Source organism: Armigeres subalbatus, chromosome 3, assembly GCF_024139115.2.
Source record: "Armigeres subalbatus isolate Guangzhou_Male chromosome 3, GZ_Asu_2, whole genome shotgun sequence".
NCBI lineage: Eukaryota > Metazoa > Arthropoda > Insecta > Diptera > Culicidae > Armigeres > Armigeres subalbatus.
In genome coordinates, this window is record NC_085141.1 from 119,658,444 (window position 1) to 119,682,490 (window position 24,047).

At 41.2% G+C, this 24,047-nt stretch overlaps 1 protein-coding gene across 2 annotated transcripts in view; it reads left to right on the forward strand.

Moving 5' to 3' along the window:
- Positions 1-24,047, forward strand: part of LOC134223634 (protein kinase C) — a 133,924-nt gene that overhangs the window by 27,373 nt on the left and 82,504 nt on the right. The window contains exon 1 of one of the 2 annotated variants that reach the window (XM_062702820.1): positions 18,252-18,941. The exons of the other annotated variant lie outside the window; for it this stretch is intronic. Within the exon in view, the coding sequence (XP_062558804.1) occupies positions 18,791-18,941 (151 nt within the window). The 5' untranslated portion in view covers positions 18,252-18,790. Of the gene's footprint in view, positions 1-18,251; positions 18,942-24,047 lie in introns of those variants that run through there. 2 annotated transcript variants of the gene reach the window in all.

The window sequence follows — 24,047 nt, forward strand, 5'->3', positions numbered from 1 at the left end:
AATCCCGAATTGTAAATAAATTTAAAAACAGTTATTAACAAATTTGTATCATGATACCGAAACCTAATTCTCAACACCACTCAGGAATCTCAAAAGTGAAGCAAGGCTTCTTGATAAAATTTGATTAAATAAAATCGGAGAATAATTAAATAGTTTTAATTTGAATAACCATTTGAAATCAGGTGCTCATTTGTGTCACCGTCAACTTTTGAACTAGGTCGAAAACATGAACTGCAGGCATAGAATTAAATTTTGAACCCCAAACGCAATTCAGCGGAACGGCGACGGAAACGGAAAATTTGACCGAAAATATGTGTCGTCAGTGAAAGCGTATTTACAAACCTTCTCTCTTATATTATCAATTTATAAAATCTGACTTATATTGCTGATGAAGTTGGATTTTTTCTCACAATTCGTAATGTTAAACCTAACTTCGGAAGTGGTGCGCTGTTTTCATTTAGTGATGCGTCATACAGCGTACTACTTCCAGAAATTAGGTTTAACGTATGGATCAGGAGAAAATCCAATTTAAGAAGCGGCTATAATTCGGTTTTCTACTGAATTTATAATAGCATCTACAAGGGCGAATTAATCAAGCATGTAAAATGATTCGTTAGTCAACATTATTTAAACAGACGCATTCCACAGGTTTTTACAATGAAACCTTATTTCTTTTGTACTGAAATTTTCACTATATTGTTTCTGTTGTAATATTTGTCTATTACCGTGGATGAGATGTAATTTGATGTTGGAAGTTAATCAAGAAGTTTTCAAAAAATTCTGGTGTCTTATTTGCATTGCAGTTAGTGCATGTTACGTTATATTGATTATTAGATGACCCTATACTTTATTTATGTTTAAAATTTGGCAGTACTGATTTATCGAATGGTTGTTGCCAAGAGGCTACAAACGCTTTAAACAATTCAGTTAAAAGATATGCCGATTTCATTTTACAAAAGTGGACGTTACAAATTCGTTCCAAACCGTGAGAAAATCGGATCCATAACGTGATTAAATCGGAGGTAAGCAAAATTGAGGACAGACAAATCCGGTCAAGACCCGGTTAGTTTTTGTCCGGTTGTTAGTATGTATTATGTCTCATCGGTCAGGGTCCAAATTGTATGCTCCAAATCATTTCCTACTACACCTGTTTTGAATTGTTAATTAAAATGGAGCATAATTTTCTTTTGTAAAAACCCAACTGAATTCAATTTTGATTAGTGATACTGCCTTTCGGCAGTTTAGCTAAGATATCGTTAGCAACCTTATATGGGTGTATATGGTTTGCTGTACCCATTTTCTTTATAATCTTTTAAACGCAACGGGCAGATTGTCACGTTCAATAGTGATCAGGACTGTAGGCTTTGCACCTCTCATTAACGCAATTTGCTGGTGAAAAGGATTACAAGGATTACTACATGAAGTGTTGTCTTAACGTTTTTCTTAGCTTCTGTGCACACATACACACGGACAGACAGAAATGTGCTCAGTTTGTCGAGCTTGAGTCGATTACATATAAATATTATGGGTCTCTGAGGTTCCTATAAAAAGTTCGTCCTCGGAGTGAAATGATAGTTTTCAGTGGGGCTTTTTGCTGGGTACGAGAAAGGCAAAATGTATATACCTCACATACAATTGCAAAACAATTTTTTTTGTTGTTAATAAAATACACTGGATTTTGCTTTTACACGATTTACATTTTTTCAATTTCCAATTTCATCCTAAAACAAGTTTAACTCATATTAATTATCATGCGAATTTTTTTCTTTGATTTATTCTGGATTTTTGAAACATGTTACGAAGAGTTTGGTAGCAAATCAGTCACACGATCAAAACATACGATGAAAAAAATCGTAAAAACAAAATTCTGTGCAATGTATAATTATGCAATAAATTAATTATTCCTGGGACCTATATCTCTAAAGACCTAAAATGTTTTTAAAATACCGCCTAGTATTTGAGCCTATGATACCCGTAATGTAACTAATTATCGTTCTCGAAACCTATATATCAACATATATTGCGATCAATTATTAAAACGTGCCAATGTTACCAACTGTCACATTAAATTGCTTCAAAAAAGATGATAAAGAAGTCTTGCTCAAGTTCAAAATCTATTTTGGGACTTAGTGATCTTGATAATGATAAACATCAGAGCGAGCTTGTCATTGGACTGATGTACTGATGATGCTTGATCCTCATAGTGTGAGAAGGAAAGATGGCTTTCGTGTAGTCAACGCACATATCGAATAAGTTAGTATTTTTTGCGTGCACGCTGTTTGAGTTGAGGCCAGATTTAAATGGATGAATAGCTGACCATGGTAGCAGCAGCAACAATAACAGTGAGATCAGTGAAAGCTCTTGCCTATCAAACACGAAGTCATCGTCAAAGTGACATCCTGTAATAATGTACTCGAAGTAAATAAGTTTAGTGCAATTAAAACTAAAATTGTATACCGTTTCGAAACGTCGCGAATTCCGGTGAAAATCAAGGTGATGTAGTGATGTTTATATTCACAGTGAGCAAGTAAAAACTGTGCCTCTCGCAGTTAAGATTTTTATAGGCCACATGGAGAAAGGCTGAGAGAAAGTGCCGTGGATAGGCGCACCCGCAATGGATATGGTCTTCTCGCCTGCCGTTGTCAATACAATGCTGGATGGAGCCCATCCGCAAATGAATATGTGCTCTTGCTTCGCAGAGAATCAAATCAATGACTTTGAATCGAATTTCAGCAACCAAATACGAGCCAAGCTTTGTGTTCTGAGTCTCCCAAAAGGAAGCGATACCCCATCGTAACATCTTCGTTGCAATGTATCGCATACTGGCTAATGTTTATTGTTGTGATAGTAGTGAGGTGTTTTATCATCCCGTGGGTGGTTAGGGTGATTCAAAACCAGGAATGTTGTTATGCTTCAGGTCATCTGAATTTTTTGATTTCGGTAATTTCTATTAGCCTCTTTCACGTGCCTTGAACCTGAAATTAGAAATAAAAACCAACATTTTTAATCTTAAACCGTCACACGTGACAACATACGATGTTGTAAAAGATGATTGCGCTTTATACTACTAGATAGATAATGCACCAGGCATGTTTGCGAATAATAACAAAAAGAATAGCAGCGACAAATCGTCTACTTCTCGCGCTTAGTTTCATAGGGGCGTAACTGTATTGATCGATTTCTCTTAATCGATTTTATATTTTGTTAATAACTCCAATTGTTCTTGCGTTGGCAACCGTGACTGTCGATTCTGGAGCAAAATACATTCATCTCGAATCGCATCAAACCATTAAATCATCGACAACCTAGCGCAATTCATGGCAATAATAAAAGAGAAAAATCGACGAAAAAAGAAATTGATCAAGACAGTTAAAAGTCTTTATGAAATCTAAGCGCGAGACTTGGTTTATTACCTCTCTTAAAAAATCATCCCATCTTGAACAACGGAATTTTAAACATCCTCATCTATTTTGTAGATGAAAAACAAACCCAAAATGAAGGCCATAAATCAGGCATTATTTTTCATTTATCTGTTTTTGCTTGTATTTTGAGAAGAAGAACTGTTCTGTAACTTATCTGGTTTGGGTTCTGTAAAACCGGACTGATCATCTTTTGACTGATATTATGTTCGCATACAGGCAAATGGAAATAAATTTACATATTACATAGTATTGTATTGGATTTATAAAATAAAGGAGAATGGATTTGGTTTTAACATTGGTGCACATAGATGACCCATAACGGTGCTGAAAGATCTCTGAAAAACAAGAAAAAGTGTCTATGGAGTCAAAGTTGTACATGCTGAGAGAAAAAAAGTTATGATTATGAAGCGAGTAAAATGTGGTTATTTGAAGCTTTTGTATGGTTTTTCCAGTTCCCTCACATACACCTAGATGGCTTCAAACGGTCTAGTCTTGGTGACCTGCCTCTAGTAGAGTTATGCGCGAATTCCATGGAAAAAGTTAAACTACTGAATAGAGAAATGTACATGCTACAAAGGGCATCGCCACTTTCTGAAGAGGAGGGCCAAGTAATATTTCAAGTTTTATTCAGCTCTAGAGAATGGTTTTCAATGATTGGAACACATGAACTGACAATAATAACCCATTACCACAGGATTACCTTCTGATGACCACTATAAGAGTAAAGTATGTCTAAAATGGCCCTCTCTAGATTACTACTTATAAACCTCTTTATAAGAGTATATAAACTGCGTTTCAAGCCGCCTGCAAAAAAGGAACGGCTGCGGGTAGCTGTCACAAAAGTTGCTTTGAAAAAGAGAAATGTGCTCGCAAAAACAAATAATAATAAACAAAGCGTTGATGAAAATCATGATGAGGATGGATTGTAAGCAATCCTTTTTCGAGTTTTTTTCCAATGTACTTTCATGGAAATGAGGTGCTACTCGATTTCACCGTGAAAGCTAGTAGCAAAATGAAATTAGGGTACCACGCGCCCGCAAAATAATATAGTTTTGGGTAAATGAATTTAAAAACTATTATAACATCAATAATGTAAATCTTCACGCAAATTAATTGATATTACATTTGTTTCTGCGTCGACCTCTAATTTTCAATGATGAAAGTTTTAGGTCCCGGTCGTTAAGGGTTAATTTCGCGTATCACCTTTCATGAACTACTTTTCGTCACTGGTACTGGCAACGGTTTACTACCGGCAATGGTTCACGGCTGCAGAATCATTGTTTCGAATAAGAACACTGGAATAACGGGATTTGGATGGAGTATACTTCACTTTGACTAAGAATTGCTAACTGATTTGCATTGGTGCATCTGGGACAATATTTATACCGTTTCCTTCCCATGGACTCATATGGCATCATTTTGTCTCTATTGATTCTTTTCATTGCACAATGTATTCAGTTTTGAGGTGATTTCTAATATTGTTTTGTCCGTAAATTATTTGAATTTTTGTACATATGGAACTATAAAGGATGACGAGTCATCTTCTTTAGGCGTACGATCTGTGGTACCACTCTTCTTTCTTCACATTCTTATCTCCGCTTCATTTCTTGTATGCAACTTTTGATTTCATCATAAAGGTACGCAATAGTGTATAAGTGAGTGGTAACCCATAACTGATCAATACTACTGTACGTGTATGTCTAACGAGATCAAAATGAAACACTGCAGATGGTGCAGCGCATTTGATTCGGGTAAGTATCGAATTTGTTATTTGATTTCTACTTTATTGGCAATTCATGTTTATGTTTCTATTTCATTGTTCAATATGATGACTCCGGGCTCAACATGTAAATTTATGTTTGGTTTGCATCACTTACTGGTAATTCGCCCAGATTATGGATGGACCGAGCAATCTCGCCGGTTGATGTTTTTATGGTATTGCTAATCTGGGGTTTCATTAAATGATGGTGACGAAGCACCTTCCTGATGATCCACTGATTTGATTGGTAATTTTGAAATGTTCTACCAGCACCAGATCATTTTCGTGCACCAGGGTTACTGGTCATTCGATGCCATTTGCCTTTTATTTGAAGCTCTGGGATGTATTCCTTTGCTCCAGCGATCCCAGAAATGTTGATGCAGATCGTGAATGAAAGGAAATCTTACAATGTATTGGTCTGTCGGAGCTTGGTTGGTAAATCTTTGATCATTGATTGCTGTTATGGGTCTCCCAATCAAGAAATGTCCTGAGTAAGTGGTTGTAAATCGTTTCACGTCGTTTGAAGTTGGTGAAATGGGACGTGAATTGAGAATTCCTCAACTTTCAGTGAGCAACGTAGCAAACTCTTCGAATGTGAGACGAGTATTCTGTGACACGGGATGTTGAGATGATGTTTTGCTGATTCTACCGCTGGCTTCCCATGGTCCTCCCATATGCGGCGAGGTGGGTTGAAAATAGCGCTATCGCAGGTCCACTGTTGATAGTAAATTTGCCACCTGATTGCTGTGTTCGGATGAATTTATCTTCCGATACCAGCGCGCATACTTTCTGTTGATAGCGCCAGTGAAATTGCGCCATTGTCACTGTACATGTGTCTGCAATGTCGCCCTTCCAGCTAGAAATCGCCAGTAGCCGTTAAGCAGTGCCTGGTGAAGAGCCTTGAAATCATTTCAATGTGGACTGTTTTAGTTACAAAGCATACAAAGAAGGCGTGTAGCCTTTCGTTACAGGTGAGCTCTACATCTTCTCTCAACTAACGTGATTGGTCCTGTAATAGTCTGACTCCATAGTGGAATGGCAGTGCTTGAGTTAGCTGCCGTTGTGGTGGAAGTTGTCCCATGATCTGCTGTAGCATTCCACGATTTGGATTGAATTCGTGTGAGCATGGAATGCACCTCCAACCTGTATTCCTCGCCAACTTTCTGCCTCAGAACCTAGTATAAGGACCTCACGGAAGCAAGTAATGAGGTTGGTCCCAGTTTATAGCTGAATGTGTTCATGTTGAAATATTACAGGTTGCTAGTCTGCTTTCCGCCGGGATGATTAATGGATGTTTCGCATTAGGTTCCAAATCTGATCAATGAGTCGGCCTACCACCCGGAGGAGAGAGCTTTCGATATCGGGAATTTGTGCAAGAATCATGCTTCGGTGTGGTGGTTTCGTAGTCCCTTTTCCAGTGCTGCTATTTCTGCGGCGAAGGCAGCTGCGTATACCGGACTGGCAGATTTCTGCGCCGATACATACTTCGTCTATTGATAGAGGCCCAGTAATCCAGCGGACTGCGTGTCGAGTTGACAGTTTTCCGAACCTGATTATCTGTACGCCGTCACCCGGATTAGCTTTGTAGCATGATTAAAATCGGTTAGCCAAATCCCTCGGATCGCGTCACTGGTCGGTCACGGTGTTATGCGAGGATCGGTCATTGACGTCGAACTTCGTTGTCAACAATTTCTCGTTCCTTTGCGGTAAGATTCGGTGCAAGATTTGAGTGTTTGCGAGAACCTTCCAGTTCAGGTCCATGCTATCAAAGCTTAGACGCCGTTAGTATGCATGGTGCTACTCCGTGCGTGAGAAGATCGGTTGGGTTCACCTTTATTGGTGCATGTCTCCAATCCGACGTTGGGATGACGGAGCTGATTGCAGCCACCCGCTTGACTATAAATATTTTCCACCGAGCGGGGTCGCCGGGCGATCCATGCTAGTGTGGTTGTTGAGTCGCTATGCCCTATTGTTCGATGGATTGAATTCGAAGTGATGCTTTCATGGCCTTGACTAATTCAGCCAACAACGCTGCTGCACAAAGCTCCAATCGAGGAAGAGACGGCTTGTTTATTGGTGCCACCCGAGACTTCGAGCCGAGCAGACACGAGCTGTAGTTGCCGTTCACGTCAATGGCAATGAGATAGACAGCTGCACCGTAGACTTCAAGCGAAGCATCGCAGAAGCCATGAAGCTGATACTGCACTGGGTCGCTGATGCCGATGCAGCGACGAGGTATCCTGATTCGCCAGACGTCTTGTAGGTGCATTAAATACGTTCGCCACCGGTGGTTGAACTGGTTCGGCAACGGCTCCGACCAATCGACTTGGATCTTCCACAGTTCCTGCATCAGCATTTTGCTATGACGACTACAGGACCAATCAGTCCAAGTGGGTCGAAAATTTTGGCAATAGTGGAGAGTACCTCACGTTTTGTGAAATACTCCTTGATGGGGTCGCACGCTGCCTTAAAAGTGAGGAGATCTTCCCGATACTGCCACTGAATGCCAAGGGTCTTGATGGTGTCTTGACAGTCGACTGTGTGGACAGGATTCACTGCCTGGTCTTCTGGAGGTATCTCTGCCAGCACTTCCTTGTCGTTGGAAGCCCATTTTCGGATGACAAAACCTCCTCGTTGCAGCATGGCGGAAACTTGACGGCGCTTCTCGATCGCTTCTTCGCGTGTGGCAGCACCGGATAGTAGATCGTCGACGTAAAAGTCTTCAATCGCATCCTTTGCTAGCGGAAACTCGTGACCTTCATCCTCTGCTAGCTGGTTCAATGTTCTGGTGGCTAGATACGGCGCACAAGACATGCCAAATGTAACGGTGTTGATTCCGTATTCAGCCAGCGGTTGTCCTGGCTCCTGCCACAGCATTCGGATGAGCTTGCTGTCGTCTTCGGTTACACGTATCTGCAGATACATCTTTCAATGTCTCCCGTAATCACAACGGCGTGCAAACGGAAGTTGATGAGCAGGTTGTAAAGCGTGTCCTGCACGATGGGACCGGTTGCCAACAAATCGTTGAGTGACAGGCCGTTTGATGATTTTTGTGCAGCGTTGACCACTACACGAAGCTTCGTTGTGCTGCTGTCTGCTTTGGTGACTCCGTGGTGTGCCACATAGATGATCTTCGGATGATCTGGATCCGGGGGAATCCTTGAGATGTGGTTGGCTGCCAAGAAAGCTTCCATGTACTTATGGTAAAGACCGTATTTCTCCGGATCTCTTTGTAGCTGCCTTTGCATCGCAGTGAATTAATAATACAGCGTAACCGGTTTCCCCGATTGCCGCTGGGTTTAGTACGAAGGAAGCTTCACCAGCGTCCAGTTGCATCACGGACTGTAGTTTGGGTGTAGTGTTCCTCGCAAAACTTCTCCTCTTTCGTCAGGTGCTTGCTTGGTTTGAAATCTTCGATCTCCCAGAATTTTGCGACTAATTTGCTTAGCGATGGTTCTTCAGAGTCGATGCTGGACACAAAGCACATTGGTCCCTTCTGAGCGGAGATGGTTGACTCGAAGAATCCGGCTACCACCCAACCTAGGGCGGTCTCTTGAATGATTGGCTTGCTTGGTCCTAGTGACACGCGTTCCGATCGAAGCAGGTCGTAGAAAACGCTGGCTCCAATCAGCAAATCGATATCGCCGGGAATATTGAACCTTTCGTCCGCCAACGGTCTGCCAGGATGCAGTTCCCAGTCAGAAATGTCGGCAAATTGGTGCGGAATAGGATCCGCAATCTTGGATAAAACTGCACAGTCGATTCGGATGTTGTAGTCGGAAATTCGTGATTTCAGGTCTACCCTGACGGCTTCGGTAATCTTGGTCATTAATCCGGAAATTCCTTTAAGCGGCAAGTTTATTCTGTGTGTCTTCAACCCCAGCTTCTTCAAGAGATTTGCCGTGACGAAGTTTGCTTGCGACGCAGAATCTAATAGAGCACGGGCGGGGATCTGTTGACCATTTGCGTCGACAAGAACGACAACGGCGGTGGCGAGAAATACTGAGGTAAAACAATCGTTGTACGAGAGTTGACTGGTGACTCCGAATGAGAGCTGACTGCCCTGTGGCGGGATAGATACTAGCGGCGGTCCTTCATGGAGAAGAGTGTGATGTCGTTTCTTGCACTTACGGCAGTCTCCAGCAGTGCAGGAATTTTTGCCGTGGGACGCACAGAGGCAATTCTTGCACAGGCCTAGCTGGTTGACCAAACGAATCCGTTCAGCAACCGGGATTTCTTGGAAACGTTTGCAATAGTATAACCTGTGCGGGCCTTCGTTGCAGACGGAGCACTTTGTGGGAGTCTTCGGTTCTTCGTTGGTGCTTACGATCTAGAACTCCGCTGTAGTGGCTTAGCGGAATGCGTCAGCGTTGGCTTTAATGTCGGAGTTTGAGCAATTTCCAACGAATAGGTTCGTTGCTCCAGGAAACCACAAATTCCTCCAGCTTAGGAGGTATCTGCTTTGAAGCGATCTTATCCGACCACTGCTGTCGGGTTTCGGAATCTACCTTAGCCAAGAGAAGGTAAATTAACCAGCAGTCTCGATCTTCACGTTCAATCGCTTGCAATGCCCGCTTGACGTCGTCGGCCGTTTCGTGAAGTTTGCGTAGGCTGTTCACCGAAGGAATAACGGTGCTCGGAATTTCGCAGAACCGTTGAATATGATGATTAACGATCTGGTCTTTCCGATCGAAGCGCTTTTTCAGAATGTCCAAGGCTCCGGCGTAGGCATTATCTTCGACCTTGATGTACTTCAAGAGGGCGGCTGCTCTTCCCGTAGTGTACGTTTTCAGGTAGAACAGCCTTTGTGCGTTCGTCAGTCGCGGATTGTTGTGCACGGAGCTGACGAACAGGTCGTAGAAGGAATTCCACTCTCCGTAGTCTCCCGAAAAGGTAGGGAGGATTCCCTTCGGAAGGTGTAGCTCGGGGGGAACTAGCGTAGCATTCGATTCCGGGTTGGCAACCGAATTTGAAACTCCTGGCGATGATCCCGGCAGATTGTCTCGATTAGCGGTCACTCGTATAAACTGCGTGATGGTGGCTTTTAGCGAGATATACCGCTTTTCGAGCTCGGCTTCAGAATCCAGGTGGTTTTCGATGGCCTCGGCATCCTCACAGAGGCCGATAATGGAAATTTGCAGGTCTCGAAAGTCTTGCCAAAGAAGATGCAAGTTATCGAGCTCAGCGTTGAGTTCGTCGATGGAAACCGTGTCCGTTTTGAGCTTGCTCACTCGTGTCGTGGACCGCTTCAACTTTCCTTCCACTGCGGAGCGTCGCAGCACTAGCTGTTCCATGGTGAATGTCGAAGGCATCCTGTCTACAGCGCCAAATGTTTTCGCGTCGACCTAATTTTCAACGATGAAAGTTTTAGGTCCCGGGTCGTTAAGGGTTAATTTCGCGTATCACCTTTCGCACTACTTTTCGTCACTGGTACTGGCAACGGTTTACTACCGGCAATGGTTCACGGCTGCAGAATCACGGTTTCGAATAAGAACACTGGAATAACGATTTGGATGGAGTATATTTCACTTTGATCACGATTTGCTAACTGATTTTACATTGGCATCTGGGACAATATTTATACCGTTTCCCTTCCCATGGACTCATATGGCATCATTTTGTCTCTATTGATTCTTTTCATTGCATGTCGTATTCAGTTTGAGGTGATTTTCAATATTGTTTTGTCCCTAAATTATTTGAATTTTTGTACATAAGGAACTATAAAGGTTGACGAGTCATCTTCTTAGGCGTACGATCTGTGTATATATTAACTCTTCTTTCTACATTCCTATCTCCGTTTCATTTCTTGCATGCAACTTTTGATTGTTCACAGCGGTACGCAATAGTGTATAAGTGAGTGGTAACTCATAACTGACTACTACTACTGTACGTGTATGTCTAACGAGATCAAAACAAAATGCTGCAGATGGTGCAGAAGGTGCAGATTGATTCGGTAAGTAATTAATTTGTTATTTGATTTCTACTTATTACAATTCATGTTTATGTTTCTATTTCAGTTCAATATGATGACTCCGGCCGGAACAACACCCAAATATGTTTGATTTTTTATATCTTCTACCAAAACGTATTATCTTCTGCGGCGGAAACTTACCAGCGCAATCGCAAATTCCAGTGATAAATTTCACAGACTTGAAGACCGGTTCTCCATTTCCAATATGGCCATCATAGATTTCGATCAGAAAATGTTATCTTATAAAACACCGTTATAAACCCTTTGCAATGTAAATATTCTTATTTGGGTTATTCGTTTGACCACGGCCGACCCAAAATTATGGCTTTGATCAAGCACGAAAATTTGGACTTATTATGCTCTTCGTTTACAACCAAGCAGAGCTGCTAACAAGACCAGTCGGCATTTGACGTTTGAAGCTTTTCGAGTAGATTTATTAGAGGATTATTGAAATGCATATCAGATCGCCAATAAATCTGAGCATCTAACTATGGTGACTGCTGCTCATAAATCCGGTATAAGAATTAAGCCAATCTAACAAGCATGAAAATTGTTACTTGGGAGGCGAGGGTTGTACATACACCTGTGTTCAGAATAATAGCAGCGGAAGCCGTTTTTCATACAAAATGGTCAACTTTGACAAGCTGTAACTTGTCAACTTAGTATAGGTAAATTTCAACATATGTGTAGTTCACTGCCAAAATTTCAGCCCAATCGGTCATCGGGATACAAATTTAAAGCTTGTCCAAAGTTGATCATTTTGTATGAAAACAGCTTCCGCTGCTGTTATTCTAATTTTGAACATATTATAAAATTAAAGCTGTTCAACGAATGGTTTCAACTAGCTATGATGTCACACTCGTTACTAACTCTGGGCATCATCTGTCTACATGATTTCAATACTTGTTCAACAATTTTTATTTGGAGCGAACTGTGTTTTTTTAAGCGACACACTAGAATTTTGTCCAGCCCATCGTATATTGTCAACAAAAGGGTTGTAATACAGAGCTTACATTTTTGGGAGATCATCTAATAAGCCGAGGCATGTTTCTCCATGTACTTCTTTCTTAAATCGCCTTGAACGGAAGCGCCATAATAAGTACAAACTTGTGAATTACGCTGACCGTGATCTCATCTTGCCAACATCGTCTTTGCACTTCTGCAACGTGGAAATAGTGCCTGGATTGCTTCTTTTTAACCTTATTTTGGATACCATCTAGCACTGGATCTTGTCTAGTTTTAGGCTGATTGCCTTCGGGTAGTTCATTCTCCTACTTTGCATCTTTCTCTATATTCCTTAGATTCTAGCTTTCGTAGAAACAAGAAATGGCCCTAGCACCACACATGTCCCACATAATTTACTGCAACTTATATGAGACCGGATTCAGTTACAATCAAGTTGGTGAAACCATTTTTGTCTGAATAGTGCTGCTCGGGGGACTCCATACCGTTTCCACTACCACTCATTGATTTCGCCGTCTCCAAGATTATGGTAATAAGGCAAAGACAAAGGTGCTGTTTGAACGAGATGGCGCCACAACATTTAAAGTAAAATGAATTTCCTTGTATGGGCAAATCATCCGTTCTCATTAACTACGCATCGCATCAATATGAAACCTAGGTCAAAAAGCAACAAATAATTTTTAGATTTTTGTTCCCACGACTTTTTACAGTTCTAAACAATAAAAGAGATTTCATTGTACCTCCATACTAAATTCTAGCTGTATACTTTCAATTTCTTCAAGACTGTTCTCCACCTCGTGTGGGAAGGAACATTAAAAGCTTACGATATCGAACAGCAGATGTCACTAGTGTATATGCAATAGTACATTGATACAAACACACAGCAACACCACCTGTCGCCTGATCATGGAAATATTGCAATTATACCATCAGGTGTAGTGGCTGTTGTTAAAATATTTAGGAAGGGCCTCAAGCGGAATTTTTGCTAGAATGCAACTGACGATCTCCTATTCGCAGCACCTACTTCCTTACAACCTTCCGTATCAATTGCACCTGGAGCAGTCGAACTGCAGAAACATTAGGAACATAAATACGAAAACGGAGACCCAACGAACTCGCCTTTTTTAGGAGAAGAAACGCCGTCTGGAAGAAGCAGATGGAACAGCACGCCGTTCTTAAGAAACACGTAAGTTGTATCAGAAGCTCTATTCATCCCGCGTGCTTCGTGCCGCGAACCGAGATGTGTAAGGATAAACATGGGAACATTTTGACGGACGAATGTGTGGCAGCACTACAAGGAGCACTTGAATGGCGCTGAGAGCACAGGCAATACAAGTCAAGTCAGCAGTGGAGATGACCACGCCAGTTCAGCAGACGATGGAAGCCAATCAGCCCCCCACATTAAGAGGGAAGTTAGGGTTGCCGTCCAATAGGTAATGACTAATAATATGCTCCAGCTATAAGAAAGGCAACAAGCTGGATTGTGAGAATATTCGAGCGTTGGCACCGTAATGCCGCCTACAAGGCCTTCCCAGATCATCTTCGTAGTCTGTCACCAATAGTGAATGAGTTCATGAGAAGTTAACAAGCCGGCATCGTTGAAGGTCGCTCGACAACGGGCCTGATCTTTACTGTATGGCAAATTCTTCAAAAATGCCGTGAATACCAGGTACCAACGCACCAACTGTGACGAAGACTGCTTCCACTAGGAATCACCAACATGCACAATCAAAGCAACGGTGGATGGTGTGCGAAACTAATGTGAAAGCTGCAGACGGATGCTCCAGTTCGTTTGAATATTCGCCGAAGGCCAATGAGAGAGATGATCGACTTTCGGTGATCCTGTTGTTCAACAAAGCGCTAGAAGGCGTCTTACGAGGAGGAAGATGCAATTACCGGAGCAAAGATGTAATTCAGTCAACAAGATCCATTCAATTTGTTGTTCATAGATGACACCAGACATTGTCTGCCGAGCATTTTGCAAAGGTGGCAAATTTGTACGCCCGCTTGAAATATCGAAGCTTAATAAAAGTTGGACTGATGGTGAATGCATCAAGACCAAAATACATGCTAGTGGGCAGGAAACAGGCGCGACCAGGCCTGCCTAGAAAGCAGTCGTGTTACACGATGGACAGGGCACTTCCGACGTGGTCGTGACTGGAAAGGTACGATGGGCAGGTCATGTTGCAAGAATGCCGGACAGCAATGTTTACATGTGAGCCAATTAAATGAATTGACTATATAAGCATTTACTGCTTGACTTGAAAATGAACCGATAGTTCGTTATATGGGATCACCAGTACTTTATACTACAAACAACTCAGCGGGACTAAGATGCAGCAGATTGCGCTGAAATCAAACTGCTTTCGCAAACATGTCCTTGTCAAAGGCCTTGTTGTGGCCACTCGATTATGTAAGTGATGAACTTATTTTATTAGACAAAAAATCATTAAAATGAAGATTTTTTTAAATACTCAATATGTGACAAAAGTTGGAAATATGCGATGGGCTGGACACATTTCTAGTGTGCCACAAAAAAAAACCAGGTCGCTTCAAATAAAATTGGATGAACAAGTATTGAAAACATGTGGACAGATGATGCCCAGAGTTATAACGAGTGTGACATACCAAAGTTAAAACTATTCGCTGAACAGCTTTAATTATATTACTACTCTCGCCTCCCTCCTCTTCCAAAAAGTGGCGATACGATTCACTTATATAACGCTTTAACTCTTTCCTTTTCACTTTTCACATTCTCCACTCATTCACTCAGTCACTAGCTTACACGCATATTGAAAACTCGTTATCTCATTAGCTAGCTTCCTTACCCACTATTATACTTTTACATTTGCTTTCTCACCCACTGAGATCCCTTATTCACCTACCCATCCACTAGCTCCACATACTCACTTAGTCACTAACTCACTCACTTTCTCACCTATTGAGTTAATTCGTCCGTTTTTATATTCTTACTCAAATAATCATTAATTTGTTTTTCTCGCTTACTCACTTCCCACTCATTGCTTCTTCCCACATCATGTTTCCTCATCATCTGATTAACTTTCCACTCACTCACTTATTCACTGACCTGTTCACCAACTCAATTACTCTCTTACTAATTTACTTATTCACTCACTTACTTACTCGCTCACTTACTGACTCACTCATTTACTCACTCACTTGCTCTTAATTACTTGCCATTCACTCACTTACTCACTCGATCATTTACTCACTCGATCATTTACTCATTCACTCATTTACTCATTCACTCATTTACTCATTCACTCATTTACTCACTCGCTTACTCACTCACTCACTCATTCTCAAATACGTCTATATCTTCATTTATTGGTTTATCGAGTTCGTTTACTCATTTATTGTACTTTAATAAACGATAATCTCTTCCATTCACTTGTTCGCTTACTTACTTACTTGCTCACTTACTTGTTCACTCCTCACTCACTGCTCCAGTTACTCACTTACTCACTCAACTACTTGCTTACTCACTCACCCACGTCGTGGGAAATCTACACCACACCAACTAGCATTTTGATCAGATTCTACCTTACAGTCATATATGCATTATTCTACGGTTGCCTGGAATTCGCTTTTTTACGCAATTTGTTTTGGATTTGTTTTGGCACTTGGAACTAATAAAGCTTTACGTTTATCAGCCAGAAAAAATCTATAAAAATCAAGGAAAATTAGGTGAAATTATGAAAAAGTCGTGGAATTTGAGGTAACCGAAAAATTGGATGAAAATCAACCGCGTTAAAAGCAAGCTCCAGTGAGGTATATGAAGGTCCATATTATCCTTAAAACTGTTTTTATATCTATTAACTAAAAATAAAGAAATAAAGAAATTTGGTGGTTCAACAAATGAATAGTTTAAAACTTCAAACTAGATTGGAAAAATATCCCTATGTGCAACAGTAGTTTTGTGCTCTTCAAAGTTTTCCACCGGACTTGAGTGGTTCAACAAATAAAATAGTTTATTCCGACTAGATTGGAAAAATACCCCTATGTGCAACGGTAGTTTGTGCTCTTCAAAGTTTGCCCACCGGACTTCACTCAGTCCCAGGAATCCGATTTTCATGCGCCGTGCCTCACTGGCGAGTTGTGTCAGCTTACCTTGCTGAGCTAACGTTTAAAGCTTTCCATGTTCCAAAATCCCGTGTTCTTTGTCTCATGCACCAAAAGTAGTCTCGCCGTTAAATCAGTTCTCGATCTTTCATTGTTGGTTTCTTGAACGGTTCGTTATGTTTCGTGGCAGTAGGTTGTTATCTTAAGGTCCCGGTCTTAACCACCGCACCGAGATGGGGCTGCCATCTTAGATACAGCTTCCGGGGAACAGCATTTCATACTCAGCGTTGGATGCCATAACAGTCGCTGTTGGAGCCGCACCACCATGGTGAACAGGCGATTTCAGTCGGAGTCAAATTTGTTTAAAGCCTAACCCAACACCAGGACTAGGCTAGTGCGCTTTAAAAGAGCATGCTTTGCCCGGATACTTTTAGAAATTGAATTTTATAGAAATTGAACAGAGCACACTGTCTAACATCATCACATCCTAGGCAGACCCCACAGGATGCATCCCTTCACTCTAACTGATGTCAGAAGGATAACAAGTGTCTATGCTGCCACTACCAGCTAAGTACGCAACTCTTAACTGCCAGTCAATTGTCATCGGCAGACCCGTGGAAGTGTGAATATCGGAACTTGTAAGGACCAGAGCTTGGTTAGACGCTCTTTCTCAAATGTCAACCCACTTTTTCGTAGTCCTTCAACAACAAGTGAACGTATAAATTTACATGAATTAGTTTCCGTTTTCCCTTTACGCACAAAATATTACAAGTTAGTCAAAAAAGCGCCTGGTGCGGTTTTGCAGAACCCTAACCAAGTATTATCTCAAGGTACGCTCAGCTAGTTTCAATCAAACTAAAAGATTATAACCCTGTTTATCATCATCATCAGTAGATAGATCACTCCTTGTAGTCTAATAGAGAATATTAGACTTCTATAATCCGCAAGACTGACAAATTTCCACGTGTCTTGGAGGGACTCGACCTCATACTCTATAGATAAGCATGATAACCTCTACAAAACAAAACCACTTAAAGGTCAACCCAGAATATCCCAGAACTACCTTGTGGTGCTTTAATCACCTTCTATGAGATGTAATGAGCAAATTTAATATATTTCGGATGCTTGATTGGCCAAATCGTCACATGTGCTTCACTAGTTGTATATCCACAGTCAAGCGAACACACAATGTTTATTATCGGGAACTTATACTATGGCCCAGTGTGAATCAATTATTTCGTGATTGAATTATCAATCAATCAATAAATTCAGGGAGATAGATTCAATTATTTCCATCAATTCACATTCATTTGCGTCCATTTAAATGCATTTTGAAAAAAAAATTGATTATTAAATGGGAGAAAAATAATGGTTTTTCAATAACTCCGAACGCAAGTGCTGAACTAGGCCGCATTTCGCGGCGTCGAATGCAACCTGTTGCGAGCAAATCGGATAATGCTAAGACAGTATCAAAATGTGTGTCTCAAATTTTTTGGCGTCAAATTGTTGATTCAGTGTTATTTGTTTAGATGTAAGCTTAATAATTGAAATTGTTTTCGCAGGGGAGCAAGCACAAGATGTGTGCTGTTTTCTACCAAAAATACAGAAGTTTACTATGAATTGAAACTGATTTTTGAAAAACGTTGTCAACAAATCAGTAGAATTTAATTTTAGGTACAACACTAATCGGTACACTCTTTGTCATAACGTCAAATATTTGTCTATTTTTGATACCCATGTGGATGCGTCTCATCAGCCGGCTTGATGTCCAATGAACTTTAAAAAAATGACGATAAGACAAAAAGTGTACTACGACTCTTTACAATTCTTGAACAACAATCGTAGGTGGGTTTCATTTTCAAGGATTTCATGCATGCAAACAACATTCCTTTTACATATGTAGCACATGTATACAAATCAACGAATCACCCTAACCATGGATGATATTCAAATGTGCGAGTTGGAGATTCTCGTTTCTCCCGAGCGCCAGAAGAGCATACACGGGATCTTCTTTTCGCTCTCGAGACGAGCTGACTACGGGTGCTTGCGTTTCCTCGGGAGCCTGTCAGTCAGTGAAAAAAGGTTTGATGGTGCAGAAATATGTACGAGAAGTGAAAAATTCGACTTTCTTCCTCCTCTGGTTCTGGTAGAGAAAAAGGCAGAAGGATATACACGACGAAGCGGAGGAAAATTTACCAATTCTTGTGATATGCATTAGGTTTTTTGAGTTTTTTGTTTTGTGCGGGCGTAATCCATTTTTGTGGTTATTAGTGCAATTCGGGGGGCATTGCAGTGAGGAGGAAATTTTCGTGGGATACAGCCAAGGAAGAAAATCTATCTTGAATGAAGTGAAGAGTGAGCCTGCAGAAAATTAAGCGAAAAAGCATAGTCTCAAAAGTGGTTCTACCTAGCGTTAATGGAAAGTGCGTGAAGGAAAAATTCAAGGAAGGAAGAAAAAAGCGAATCGAGTGTGGTGGAAATATTGATTTCGCGTACCGTCGTCTTCTAAATCTGTGCTGAGCGCCTCCAGGATACAAGGCACACATCCGAATCACCTTCAGCACTGAAAACTGGGATTGCAAGGACGGGAAAATGTTTACGGGTACTCTACGTTTGAAAATCTGCGAAGCCTGTGGCCTGCGACCGACGGATTTTCAGACGCGACATGCGATGACATTCGGCAGACTCAGCGATCAACTCATCGATCCGTATGTCTCGATAGACGTTGATGAAAAGTTCATAGGTAAATGATCGTCACCTTCCTCAATATCACATCTGATTGTACCCAATTAGCCCACGGTTTCCAGTAATTGCATAAGTAGCCCTAGTGGGACCGTCCTCTTTTATATTGCCACTTCAGCTATCATGGGTTGAGTAAATTTTTATTTTGGCAAAATTCCCCTGTAAATCTCGAATCAATCAAACGTGCAAATCTGACCTAGCAGAGGAAAATGCTGCTCGGAAAAATGTCTTCCTTCGATATTGACATTTGAAATCACAGTGGTAGTGTGAAATGAAAATGGCTGCCAGTCAGGAGGAAAATGGAAAATTTATTAGATGGATTTCATACGGGAAATTTTCCAACATTCGATAAACGTGCCAAATTGATGTATGAGTGTTTTATGGAGGCATCGTGTAAAATTATAGATGCCTAAAATGAGATTGTTCCGAGGGAATCTTTAATCATGCTGCTGTTGCACTGTGTCCTACATTACGGCAGTGGCAGAAAAATGCGTTCAGCGATGAGCTCTGAAGGAATCGTATGGTCCTGGATTTCCCCAGAGCTCGCCATAGAACGGCGCCCGTGTGTGCGTGTGAGTATTTGGTGGAAAAACTCTCCCCCTTTAGGAAAAGTCATTGCTGCTGCTGATGCCACTTTAGACGTTGGAGGAAACCCGAGTTTGTGTGGTTGTTGGTTCATGCGGGAGAAAAATTATGGTCTTCACGCGTGTTTGCGATTGGGTGGTCACTGTGCGTGTGTACGCGATAGATAGGTAAGAGCTCGCGCTCTCCTGATTCGCGCGTTTAAGCATGCGTTTCCGAGTTGCCAGCCATTGAAACCATCCGGAGTCGCACGATTGTTGATAAACAATGTGACGATAATATGGGAAACTAGATAACTTAGGCGTTGGAATACCTACGATAATTGAAGTAATCATCAAGTAAATGCGGAGTGGTGCGGTGAAGTAGACTAATTATATGACTGACACACTTATTTCCTTTATGTATTCGTAAGTAGAAGCTACTAGAACACAATTGTATCTGAAATGGAACTAATTACGAATCTGGCGTTATGCGAACAATATGGTTTGGCAAGCTTAGAAGTTTTCCAATACCTCATCGCTCGAAAAATAATAAATTACAGTTCATGACAAACTTCAAAATGGGAGTATTTTTCCAGCCATTACAGTAAATGTCTGAATAATGCCGTGATGATGGATGGTCACCGTTACGTGTGAAATCTACCATATACACATTGCTAACTTCTGGCAAACCACACAAATAGCTATCCAACTATGTACTTGGTACTTATGAAAGTACTACATCAATACTTACTGTGACCATTTTTTTCTAACTGGCTTTTTGAAGCTATTTTTCAATGATTAATTAATTAACCCTAACACAGTCGAATAAAATTCACCACGCAATATGTATTTGTTCTCCACAAATAAAAGGATTCTAGCAGTCATTTAAAAAAAAAACATTCGGGACAACTGCGAGTTTTATGTTTTATATGTTGCACAAGCGAAGCGACACACATAATCTTGAAGTAGTCGAATGAGCTTCATTGATATAGGCTTGGACAATATCCAGTAATGCGTCCTATAGATGTACATGGTTATCTTCTATTGTGACTCTTTAAATATTCATAATAAGGCCAGAGTGGTCTCTTCAGTATGTACACATTCAGCATGTATGCATTTCTTTCGGCCATTAGCTGCAAGTCTCCAGCTAGGCAGTTCACGAACGGTCTGACAATTATCTTCCATCTGTTCGATGCATATCTCGCCTCCTGGTGCTTCCCGAATCGCAATTGAGGACCATTTTTACCGGGTTATTGTCCGACATTCTTGCTACGTACCCGGCCCGTCGCAGTTGTTCGAATTACGCGGTGTGAGCAATGGTTCCCCCAACAGCTGCTGCAATTCATTGTTCAGTCGAGACGATGCAACGATGCGTCTCTGAATTTCTCTGCTGATATTTCATTCGGCGATACACGAGCTCATCAAACACGTCGATTTCGTCACCACTGAAACAAACTCATGGTGTGTGGCTATCATTTTGTTCTTTTGAGCCTCTTCCTATCCTTACTTGATTTACTGCGTATTAGAGGCTAGTCCTGACTAGCTACTCCTTCAGTTTGATGTACGCCTCCTCAATCTTGCCAAAATTACATGCCATAATATCCAGGTTTTCGGCGAAACCATTTAGCTGAACTGACCTCGTGAAAACTGTACCACTTGAGTCAATTCCTGCCTTTCGTACTATCCTCTCCAAAATTATGTTATATAGCTAGGCCGAAGCACCATACCATTGTCACAACTCTTCACGTGTTTCAAAATGAATCACTAATCAAGAACGTCCTTCGAACTACACACAAAACCCTATGCATCGTCGCCTGTACTAATCGTGTCAATTTAGCCGGAAATTTGTGTCACAACTGCCAATGTTGGTCTCTATCGATTGTGATGCATGAGGCTATGACAACGATGCATAGACTGATATTGATTGTACATATCACAAAGAATCATGGCTCCGTAAAGTGTTATACACGATTGATCCTACAAAATAAACGAAATAAAAAAACGATGCATAAATGATGTCTGCGCACGTTTTTTCGCAACATTTCGGCCCGATGTGCTTTACTACTGGTGTGGTCCAAACCCTAAAGTAGTATTTGTTCAACGAAAATTCGCTCTTTTGAGAGAGAAACCGAAGATGGCCGAAGGCAACCGAATGTGACGTCACGTCTGGCATACTCAGTACAATTTTTATAACAGACGTGACGTTTCACTCCGTCCACCCACTGTGGGTGGCGATGTTTACATTATTTTTTCGACTAATACAGACTTAGAGGACTTTGGCTCACACCTTTACTGAAGCACATCGATTTCGGCCGTATCTACCGTACATCGGAATAACTTTCTTTGCTTAAAATAATGGATAACAAATCCATACGTAAACGTAAAATACGTTTCGATTGGGTATTTACACTTTTTGGAAATCATTTTTCGGCGAATGAGCGAAACGATGCGATTCTGCGTGAAAAACTCATGCGCGATGCTCTCCATGCAGAATCGCTCGTGCATGAGGCTTCGGTGAGTGAGATTTGAGCACGATGAATTTCTGGTACTTGGCAGAGGCGTGGTATAGCGTTCGCCCATTTGAGCTCCACCTTACGAACATTTTGCCATTTGTGCTAGACGACGGCATCAGAACATCGGTTCCAAGGGCACGTTCACCTTAATTTGATAGATTTGTGCCGACGGCATAAACATTTGGAGAATACCTTTCACACGGATTTTATTACGAGCCTGGGTTTGAACCCACGACTTCCAGTTTATAAGGCAAAACCGGTAGTCATTATTTTTTTATTTGTCTATTATAGTCATTTTTATTTATATAATAAGTTTATCACTAAAACTGAGCAAGTCTCCTAGTTGTAAGGCCGATACAAATTAAAAAAAAAATATTGCCACTCCCATCCCCCTCCCCCCTCGGATATTTTGCCCAAAAATAAAATTTGGAGGGGGAATTTTGACGACTTTCAAAACATTCTTTAACAAATTAGTGGAGTTTTTATGATTTTTTTTTTCATTTTAATATTTATGTTTTGAGCTTGAGCTTGAGCTTGAGCTTGATTGACTGCTCGTAGTTGCTACTCCATTATGACCAGATCAGCTGTTCTTGCACAGGGAACCAACAGATGTTTGCTTGGGACTAGCTCACATCTTCAATGTACAAGTACTGGTGATCTCATTTGTTAGGTCATACTGGCGCCTGCCACGTCAGAATGCAAGTCAATGTAGGGAAGGGGGAGGAAATGATGATGCAATCATTCGCCCACTGCAAGCCGAATATACCTCTGCACTTGCCACGAGTTCATGCAGAATTTGTTGGAATTTCTGGGTTAGGTTGGAGAGGCAGAGGTCCGTCTTGGTTAACGAGCTGCCAATGTGATAGATAGGAGAAGGTAACTGATGGAATTTCTAATTGGATGTAGGAAATGAGCTCATAAGTTCATTTCCAATTCTAGCAGATTACTGTTAGAATACTCAAGTTGAAGGTATAGGAATAGTAATGGAAACGGTATGGAAGTCCATTTCCAGTTCTAGCGATTGCTAGAACATGAGAAATAAAGAGAAAGATACAAAGTAGGAGAATGGAACGGACCTGGGATTTAACCCACGACCTCCTGCGTATGAGGCAGAAGCAGTAGCCATATGACTACCAAGCCCATTTTAATATTTATGTTTTATTACAAAACCTGGGTTCGATTCATGGTCGAGTGAATGATTTTTAATCGGGGATTCGAGAATTATGGGGTTTCGGTGATGAACTTACTTTAAGATAAAAAATCACACTTATAAAGTGAAAAATAAATACAAATATTAAATTAATGATTTCGTGTGTGTTACTTCTACGTGAAGTTAAACGATTTACAATGATATGGAAATGCTAATATCATCTTCCAAACTTGGACGTACATGTTCATGATAGCATTAGAGGCGAAAGTATAGAATTGATAGTTCCGTTAGGATACGGCAGGCATGAAGAATGTTTTATAGAAGTCGATTTGAAAGCGAGCGGAGGCAATATTTGTGATGGCACATATCGCACGACCTTCCTTCTGCCAAGCTCCCGTATGAAGGGGAGGAAGAATATCAGTGTGGAAGCTGATATATCTTCACTGGCAAAAGGAAGGTGGTTTGACTTGCTCATATGCCATCGCGTGCGGAAGGATTTGCTATCGACGAGTACTGTCTCCAAATTTCTAATATGACATCAGCATTTAGTCGAATAGGATTTTTATTGCACAGTTCTGTTTTCTCATTGCGTCCGTCTCGTCGCAACCAACTTGGCTGCCTCGGAGAGAACAAAGCAGAGAAAGGCACTGCTGCTGTACCGTCGACCAATAACAGCTGAATTGATGGATGCCCCCACCAAGGGTAGTACACTAAATTACGGGAGCTTGGCAGAAGGAAGGTCGTGCGATATGTGCCATCACAAATATTGCCCTCCGCTCGCTTTCAAATCGACTTCTATAAAAACATTCTTCATGCCTGCCGTATCCTAACGGAACTATCAATTCTATACTTTCGCCTCTAATGCTATCATGAACATGTAC